The following is a 9,977-nucleotide window of genomic DNA, read 5'->3' as shown; positions in this document are numbered from 1 at the left end:
GGATCATTGTTTTGTCACAGCGACATCGCATTCTCTGCCACGCCCACCGAGTCTATAAATAGGAGCTCGTTCAACAGTTTACAGCAGAAAGAGACAGTTGTTTGAGACACAGCTACCCTTTGACACCCTTCAGCCTTAAACCTTTACAAAAATGTCACAGGCAAGTGGAGATTCGTTAGACCAACTGGAGCGTACGAGAGAGGAACTCCGGCATCAAAATGCACAGCTCTGGGAAGAAAACGCACGACTCACCGAAGAACTCGCACGAGTCAATGAAATGTGCATAGACTTCAGTCACGATGTCACACGACACATTCAAGAAAACACACGACTCGGTCGAGAAAACACACAACTCGGTCAAGAAAACGCACAACTCGAGCTAGAAAACGCACAACTCAATCTAGAAAACGCACAACTCAGTGAAAACTACATAGAACTCAGTAAAGAACACATAGAACTCAGTAACGATGTCACACGACACATTCAAAAAAACACACGACTCTGTCGAGAAAACACACAACTCAGGCAAGAGATGGCAGAACTCAGACAAACTGTGGAAAATCTTCAGCGCCCAGCGGTACGGGAACAAGAGACAACAGAAAGAGAATCGCCTGGTTCGTGTGGTGTAAACCTACTTAAAGTAGGTTTAACTGTTGCGTTTCCTGCAGCTTTCTGGGTCGCCTCTAAGATTTTCAGCTGAAGCGAATGTCCCGCTCTGTGGGGTCTGCCTCGAGGCCGGCGTCCATCTGGGTCGATCCTTAATAGTCGTTTTTGCTGAGTTCTCATTGCTTCGAATCACGTGTCCATACCACCTCAGGCGGGATTCGAGCATCTTTTGAACTCGAGCCACAGTCCACCGACCTGTCATAAATATGCTGTGCTCTCCTTTATGTTTGATTTAATTTTGCCCCTCACCCCCCAACCAGTCATGGCAGAAGACCGCCCCTCCCTGAGCCTGGTTCTGCCAGAGGTTTCTTCCTGTTAAAAGGGAGTTTTTCCTCTCCACCGTTGCCAGAGTGCTTGCTCATAGGGGATCATTTGATTGTTGGGGCTGAATTTTTGGATTTCATTTAATTGGCTTGAACTGAAAAATCTAAAAATTCATGTGAGGGCTTCACATAGTGGAGAGCACTACATTTGCTAACTGCTCTTTGTTTATTTGTAGATTTTGTAGTTCTTCCTACTACAAAAACTACAAATGAAAACAAGGCAGTTAGCAGCAAATGAAAATAAATAAAACACTTAAAAAAATCTGCTACTGCTCTGTGTGTTTACTTCAGTGAACACTTGTATGTTTTTGTGTTAGAAGATTATAGATTGTCCAAAATGTCCTACAGCCTGCCAGAGTACGAAATGAGGATAAAACAGGAAGTTTGACAGCAGTGAGTTCCTGCAGCGACCTCTCGTTTCTCTCCTCAGTGCTGCATGTTCGTGAACGTGAGCCTGGACGCGAAGGACGCGGTGAAAACTCTGAGCGCTGCAGTTCGGCTCCACCATACGGCAGGTGTCGCTCAGCAAAGCGATGCAGAAAAACAACAGAAACACCAAATAGGACAGATGTTTCAGGCACGAGACGTCCCTGGGCTTTCTGAGGGGACAACAACAACAATAATAATAACAATGTGCAGTAAAACATACACTCATTCTTTTCATTTATTAAGTTCCTGTGTTGTGTTGTTTGTGTTGTGCGTAGTGCCGACGCGGGACAGTTTGCAATTGTGTAGTGCTGTTGTTCTAAGTGTGACTGTGCAATGACAATAAAGAGTCTCTCGTCTCATCTTGACGATGAGCTCGTCCACCACAGCACTGAATCCAGCTCAGTTACAAGTTACAAAAGAAAATCATTTTTACTCGAGTACTAAAATTCACATTCAAGAAAACGCATGTTTCAGCTTCATTGCACGAGGCAGAGCAATTACGTTTCAGCGGACATCATGGCGTCCGCGTGTCCAGCTGTGGAGAGGACTCTTCTTTTGCCTTTCTTATCTTTACTAAGTAGAGACGTACAGGAAATAGTTGAGAGGGAAAGGGCCGGACTCAAACCCGTGCCGCTGCGTTCCAGCCATGTGGGATGTGGTCACCATGAGCTGAGCTCAGCCGACGTCAGAGACGCCTTTGAGTCAAACGTATGACACGTGTCCGTCTGTGGTCCTAGCTGCTGCCTCCTCGCTCCTTCAGCAGCTGCTTGAGGACACTGGACTGTTTCAGCGCTCTCAGGTTAGAGATGTCCTCCGCGATGACCGGGATCTCCTCGCCGCGATGCTCCTCGTCACCGTCGCCTTCCTCGCTGTCAGAGAGCGTGCACAGGAGAGCGTCGTTCTCGTACGTGGGGAAGTAATACCTGCGGAGCGAGACGACGTTTAGTGCTCAGGCTCAAATTAGTCCCAAAAAGGACGACATTTTCCTCAGCTGATAAAAATACTCCAAATGAAGTGTAAACATCTGTGGCGTTGACCACGTTCATCAGCAGCTGTACGCCAGCTTTAAAGCCCGCGCTCTCATTGGTTAATTCTGCAGGCGCTTCCTTAAACCTACTGCGGCTGGTCCCAGGCGGACATCTCTGGCAGTTTCATCACGTGACCTTCAGCCGCGATGTGACGCAGGGCGTCCGCCCGGCAGTCGAACATCCGCGTGCAGCCGTAGCAGCGGCTCTGATGGATCTGCCGCCGGATGAAGTTCACCAGTTTGACCTGCTGGTAGAACTTGAGGTCTGAGGGAGGACAGAACATTAGAAACACTCAGAAGGAAGAAATAGAAGCAAACTGCGCTCGAATTACCACGGCGATTTCACCCACTGAGCTCGGTCTTAAGGAGGTGGAGGTCGAAGCCGTGAGCCTCCTGCAAACACAAAACAGAAAGATGTCAGGGTCACGCACGCGACGCCCGTTACAGACTTCATAAATAACAAAACCAGAAAGCAGAGAGAAACTTTTCTGCCTCTCAGGTAAACTCGTCACTCGTGAGCACAAACTTAGAGTCACGTTTGGGAAACTGGTTCTGACTTTAAACCAGAACGTTTAATCAACGACAAAATCGGACTGCAGTCGACGTCCAATCCTAGATTTATTTATTGTTCACGAGTGTTAAGTCTAATTGTTGAATGTTGTCATCGTGTTTCTTAAATTTGTACGGTCTGAGTTCAACCTATAGGATCAAGACGTTCCTTTGTCTCTGACCTCTCCAGCCACTCTGTGCTGGGGGAGCTTTTATTGCAGATGCATCCTGACAGATCTGTTGTGAGCTTCCTGCTTTTATCACACACACACACACACACACACACACACACACACACACACACACACACGTCTTAGAACCATTGGGGGGTTTTACGTGGGAGGTGCTTGTGTTGTATTGTGTATTGTAACTGCCATGTCAATAAATAGCTACGGGGGAAGCTGCTCTTTGAAGGACTTCGGGCCTGAGACAGGACAGGGGCGTGGGCTCCAAGAGCTGGTTCTTGACCAAAGACTTCCCTCGTTAGCGAGTGAAAAACCGGTTGAAGATGTTCTGTTATGTCTTGTTTCCTTCATGATGAATAAGTCTCTAAACTAGCGGGGCATGTGGAAACAGACCCAACAACGAGGAAACATTTTTATTTGCTCGTTAAAGTTTTGACAATCATGTATTTATTTGGAAACTTTTCAAAATAAAAGGCGCTTCATTTTAAAAGCTCTTCAGCTTCGGTCCGTCTGTGTGTGAGGGCACTTTCTGAGTAAAATCCATGTTTTGTGCGAACGATGGATTCATATGTTTGCAGAGACCTCAGGAAGCAGATCGTTTCCTGTTAGTGTGCACTGTCTCCGTTCTCCCAGAAGCCTTTGCAGAATCGTTTCAGGGATGAAAAGCAGAAAACGATATTTTCCTTCTCTGAAACTTCTACGTTCCCGTACCTTCATATGCGCGTAGATCTGCTCCAACGTCTCCGATTGGTGATCACAGAACAGACACACTGCAGAGACCGGATGAGCCTGCCAGTCCGACCAATCACTGCGGACGATACAGAGATGACACGAGCAGACATTTACACAGGATCAGAGGAGGACTAGGAAGTGGACTTGATTGAAACTTTTGCATCCAGGCTGACACAGTAAATAAGAATATTATCAGGAGGGACAATCCAAGGTTCAGTATCTGGGATCGAGCCGGGGATCAAACCTCCAACCTTTCGCTGCACCTCCTGATCCACAGCTACCCCGAGCTCACAGCACCTGGTTCAGCACCTGGTTAGCGCTGGAGATCAATTTTTCCTCATGTGATCCTTCAGCGTGGTTTTATCTCGAAACGTTTTCTCGCAGTACAGACACTGCAGACTGAAGCGAGGGGAGCAAAATGAAAAGGCGCGCGAAACAAAACTTAACGCTGTGAATAAAAAGCAACGATTAGCGTACCTGTCCAGTTTGTCCTGCAGCGTGTCGAGGAACTCGCTGCAGTAGACGATGTTGTCCGGCAGTCCGATGCTGAAGGAATGCTCTCTGGCCATGTGGTTCAGCAGAGACGACCTGGAAACAGCACGTGGAGCCATTTTTAATAAACAAAAGAAAACATCAGCTGACATCATCACTGTTAGCACTGCGCTGCAGTCCTTTGGGCTTCGTCCAGAAGTTCCCATTTGGACAAGACTTCAAGATCCACTCAGCGTGCCATAGTGGCAGACAGAGGGAAGCAGCCTCTCTCGCCATGGGCCGCTGCATGTCCAAATGTGAGGAGACCCGGAGCGGACGCGGGTTATGTCTCTCGGCGTCCTCCCGCAAGGAGCTGGAGGTGGTGGCTGTGCAGAGGGAGGCCGAGCATCTGCGAACCAACACAGTGACTGAAAATGGATGGATGGAAGCTTAACTGGAGGTAAGACACAGATCCACACAAGAACTGTGGTAAACACCAGTGAGTCACACCTTCATGCCATTCATGAACCAGCGCACACCTGCACAGGTCTCAGACCTGACCCTTAGCAGGAGAGGAAGAAGGGTGAGGAGCTGCACTGGTCTCAGATCAGCTTCTTGGTTCAGGCTCAGACATGTCACTGAATGATGTTTATGGAATTATGCGTAAAAAGCAGCTTTTTGGGGGTTGGATCATAAGAGATGACTACAGGAAGCAAAGAAGCTTTTAGTCACATGATTTCAGGAAGCTCTACCTTCTGTCTGCTTTCATCTAACACACGTGAGGTTTCCAGGACTGATGGGAATCCTGCGGCGCGTTACCTGTTTCCCGTGAACTCTTCGCTGCAGAACATGCAGAGACGATGGAAGCTGCTGTCGTCTCGCTCCTTCTGCTGCTGCTCCAGGACCTCCTCCTGTGGGAGCACAGAAGAAGAGCTCAGAGGAATTCTTCAGAAAACTACCTCAGAGTGCTCAGATATTTAAAGTGCAGAGGTTACAACGACACAAAGCGTGTCAAATCACTCAAATCTGCAATTTTTCTGATTTTTCCTGATTTTCAGACTTTGCCTCAAAATAAAGTTTAAAAGAAACGAAACTTCCAGCAGCACAAGATTCACTCAGGATGCTCCGAGTGTCACGTCTCCTCACCAGTCGTTTCTGCTGCAGCTTCTCTCGGAGGACTCTGTCTTCTGGAAGGACGTCACACAGCAGGAAGTAGTCCTCCTGCTTCTCTGTCAGGTCAGCGAGGAAGAAGAGTTTTTAATGAGTCATTAATCAGAGCTGGAGGAAGTGTACGTGGTTCACTTTGAAAGGTCAGGTCCTCTGTGGGTTTGAGTGAACTCACCGACTGGGCCCGTGGAGTTGGTTTTGATGACGCTGCAGAAATCTGTGAGCGGCTGCTCGAGGAATCTGCCCTTCCAGTACAGCAAGTACCTGATGGAGGAAACTCGTCAGTAAAAACCGACTCACAGCCAGGTTTACCGGCGCACAGAAACACTTCGTCACGGTTCATAAAAGCAGCACACTAACAGGCGTGGACATGCTGGACTTGTTGTATATATTTATACTTGTAAGGTAAGGGTTTCCCCCCATCACCCCAAATAATTACAGGAAGTCTTTGGTGAAATGATCGAGTTCCAAATGCTAAAAACATCCAAACGTGTTCCCGAGAGTTAAACGAGTGAGCCGGAGCATGTGTGGCTCGTACTTTGGGACGTCTGCGATGAGTTTGACGTCGGCGATGACAAGCTTGTGCTCCATCAGCAGGTGTCTGAGGAGGACGTCTTTCCGCGGCGGTGGGACGGACTCAGAGCAGAACAGGCAGACCAGCGGCTCGGAGCCGGGACATTGAACACCGGGAGGGCTGGAGATGTCAGCCGGCTGATCGGGGAAACACAGCGGCTCCAGAATGCTGTCCTTACCTGAGAAAGCAGAAGAGAGACTACACCTTATATACCACACACACTCTACTCCAGACCAGGTGAGTCAAAACCAAGCGGAAGCGAGAATGTACAGCCTGGCATGAAGAAGCATTTCCCTCTGATCTACAAAAATCTGTCTGTATACAATTATTTTCATCACCCGTGGAGACAAAACTATGATCTAAAAGTAAAAAAATAAATTAATTAATGAATTAAACAACTCAATAATCGAACTCAGACTTTACACGCTGTTAAATCCTGAATAAACTTCACAGCTGTCAGACTGAGTACTGACTGAATATAGAGATTGCTGTATAATCACAGTTAGCAGCCCAGCTATTTCCTAGCCTGCTAGCTTAGCCGGGCGGGTTCCCGCCTGCTTTTCTGATTTTTTTTAGCCTTTTTTCTGCTGATTGTGGATTCCCACAGACTCGGAGAGTCACCGACACCCAAACCTTTGCACGCAGACCACCAGATATCAGCATTAAAGCCGCGGACACGTTTAAAAGGTCACACTTACCGTCTTTACTCGGCTCGCTGGCGGCCATGTCTGGTGTCACGTGGTGCAAATAACACAAATCGAACCAATCGGAGGCCGTAAAATGCCAACGAAGCGCCTTCGCGGACCCCCGGTAAAACACGAATTAGAAAAGGTGCATTCAAGTGGTTCAAGGAAATATAAAAACTCAAGTTTCGATAGCTGAAGGTTAATTAATGTGAATGAAGTTGACTAACATGTAACGTTGGACGTTGTTGCATATATATAGCAAAGAATATAAATCACATGAACACTCAGATCCTCAAGATATACCTGAGCGTGTTCTCTGAACATGAAAGTTTAGTGTTCATAAATACCCATTTATTAACATTACATTAGCATATGTGTCCTCCCCTCTATTACAAATTTTTAAATGAAACGTTATTTGTGAATGCGTACCATATGTACAGGTGTAAGGCTCCCTAAAATAAAAGTCTGAAAATAACATTTGAGTTTCTGTACAGGGGGGCACAAGAAGGCTGGATATGGTGCAAATTCTTAAATAAATGACCCAAGTTTTATACGTGAAGTCAGTTTTAAGGTGGAGTGGCTGCTGATGACACACAGCTTGGATTCGGGAATTCACTGGAAGCACGTTGTGGTCAAAGACCACTGGGGGGCACAAACAGCTCAGTGTTCATCCTGCAGTCTGACTCACTCTGTTATTCTCAACAACAAAAAAAAACTATAGATAAAAGCAATGACAGCAATACTGCAGAAATAATAAACCTTTCTCCCTTTAAGCACAGAATGAAAATATGAAAACACACTGTCAGCTGTTTTTTTAAAATATTGCAAATACATACATGATGTGATGTCATGCCATGGTGATAATCTCATATATGACACGTTATTATGACTCTGTAATCACCGAAAAGTGCTCACAGTCAGTCTTTGTGACTGCAGTTTGTTAGTCCAGCATAAAGAACAAAGTATTTCACAAACACTTTTAACCAGTATATAAAAAAATATTTTGAGTTTTAAAAGTTCATGTTCACTGGCGCACACACTACCAGACACTCCTTCTCCATGCTTCATGGTGGGAACCATGCATGTAGAGACCATCGTTCACCTTTGTGGAACCAAAGATCTCAGATTTGGACTCATCACACCAAAGCACAGATGGTCTAATGTCCATTCCCTGTGTTTCTTGGCCCAAACTAATCTCCTCTGCTTGCTATTTGACCATAAAGGCCTGATTCACACAGTCTCCTCTGAACAGCTGATGTAGAGTGTGTCTGTTACTGGAGCTCTATGTGGCATTTATCTGCGCTCTGATCTGAGTAGCTGTTAACTTGTGATTTCTGAGGCTGGTGGATGAATGTATCCTCAGCAGCAGAGGGGACTCTGGCTCTTGCTTTCCTGGGACGGTCCTCGTGTGAGCCAGTTTCTTTGTAGCGCTTTATGGTTTTTGTGAAGTTTTTGCAATTTCCTGGATTGACTGACCTTCAGTTCTTAAAGAAATGACAGACTGTTGTTTCCTTCGCTGATTGGTTCTTGCCATAATATGAATTCTAACAGTTGTCAAATAGAGCTGTCAGCTGTGTACTAGGCCTGCACAATAAATAAAAAATTTATTGTCATCGCAATATCAGCCTGTGCGATGGGCCCATTGCAAAAGACGGCGCAAACTGCGATAATTGGGTACCTTAAAATGTTTACGCACGTGCTTTAAAGAATTTGCCAATCAAAGAAACCCCTTTACACATTTGACCAGTCGAACAGAGCCCTTCACGGCATTAACCAATCAAATGGATTAGAGGCCCGCCTCCTATGTAGGTGGGGAGCGAACAACGCTGCAGCGACGAGTCGGAGTTGTAATGGCTGAGAGCGAGACGCATGACGAGAACGCTACTGACTATGAACTCGTGGCTAAAAAATAGTACCTCGCTTATTTGGAGGTACTTTGGATTTGGTAAAGACGACGTTCTCCAAACACAGGTGCTCTGCAAAACTTGCCGAACACTCGTGGCAACCACCAGAGGAAACACGACTCCACCATCATCTTCAACACAACCACAGAGAACTGTTTGAAGAGTTCCAGAAAGACAGGGCTAGCTAATGTTGCTAATGTTAAGACAAAGAGCGCCGCAGTCCAACGGCCGTCTCTGTATCCGAGTTTTTAAAGTGGAACTCCTTATGAGAAAACGTGGAAGCGCTACAAAGAAATAACAGAGGCCATTACACATTTTTTGACAAAGACATGATGCCTATAAACAGTGTTGGTAAAGTTACTTGAAAAAAGTAATCAGTAACTAATTACTGATTACTTCCCCCAAAAAGTAATCCCGTTACTTTACTGATTACTTATTTTCAAAAGTAATTAATTACTTAGTTACTTTTTAAAAACACGATTTACAACCTGAATAGGTGATAAAGCGATAGATCTTTCAGCCCAATTCTACTTTTTCTGCATAATCCATCATACAAAATGTAATCAAATGGAAAAGTCTCTTTTTAAAACTTTTATAGTTTTATTAATTTTAATCTTTTTAACTTTATGCATCAAGCAAAAATTTAATTATATGCAGCATTCTCTGACTGGAAGAAATTTGTTTAATATTTAAACCTATTTTCTGCACATTCCAGCACATAAAATAAATTTTTTTTGTGTTTACACTCAGACTTTCAAATAGATGCAAGTAAAACACAGCAGAAAATAAATAAAATCAAAGACTAGCGGTCCTGTTGCTCTATTTTCACCTGTACAGCAGGAGTTGGGTAGGCGGAGGTTTACCCTGGTGCAGGTGTGCCGCAGCGGTCAGTGGAAGGATACGGCAGTTTCTCTGTGAATTTTCCATTACGTCATAGCGCACTCGGAGCTTGCTTGGAAGTTTAGGGGTTTTTTTCGCTGTAAAAAGAAGTTTTCTTCCCACGCACAATGCTAATGGCCACTAATGTTTTTGTCACTTTTTATGGAATCAAACTCAAAGTAAGGTCAGTACTTCCACGCTTTAAACGCTGCACGCTCATACTCTCTCCTGCACTCGATATATTATCCATTGTTGATCTGCACACAGCTGTTGTCACAACCGTAGCACTCGCTTACGTCACTGTCATGAGACCTTCTCGCAAAAAAATCACGGTTTTAGTAACGCAGTAACGCAGCGTTCCTACGGGAAAGTAACGGTAATCTAA

General features: G+C 45.4%; 1 protein-coding gene across 2 annotated transcripts; it reads right to left on the bottom strand.

Moving 5' to 3' along the window:
• Window positions 1–1,256: 1,256 nt before the first annotated feature.
• Window positions 1,257–6,911, bottom strand: LOC308390195 (zinc finger protein 277-like). Of its 2 annotated transcripts, XM_080871933.1 has the most exons (10): window positions 6,822–6,911; window positions 6,088–6,301; window positions 5,725–5,813; window positions 5,529–5,611; window positions 5,202–5,293; window positions 4,389–4,499; window positions 3,891–3,987; window positions 2,796–2,838; window positions 2,536–2,710; window positions 1,257–2,341 (listed from the first exon to the last, which is right to left on the bottom strand). In XM_080871933.1, exons 1-10 carry the CDS (start codon window positions 6,847–6,849, stop codon window positions 2,152–2,154), a joined length of 1,122 nt encoding a protein of 373 aa, XP_080728059.1. In that variant the 5' UTR covers window positions 6,850–6,911; the 3' UTR covers window positions 1,257–2,151. The 2 variants fall into 2 exon arrangements, with proteins under 2 accessions (XP_080728059.1, XP_080728060.1); XM_080871934.1 differs by lacking the exon at window positions 4,389–4,499.
• Between the last annotated feature and the right edge of the window lie 3,066 nt (window positions 6,912–9,977).

This window comes from Rhamphochromis sp. 'chilingali', assembly GCF_963969265.1.
Source record: "Rhamphochromis sp. 'chilingali' genome assembly, chromosome: 2".
In the NCBI taxonomy this organism is placed as follows: domain Eukaryota; kingdom Metazoa; phylum Chordata; class Actinopteri; order Cichliformes; family Cichlidae; genus Rhamphochromis; species Rhamphochromis sp. 'chilingali'.
The sequence above is the reverse complement of the archived record's forward strand: the minus strand, read 5'-3'. Positions and strand labels throughout refer to the sequence as shown.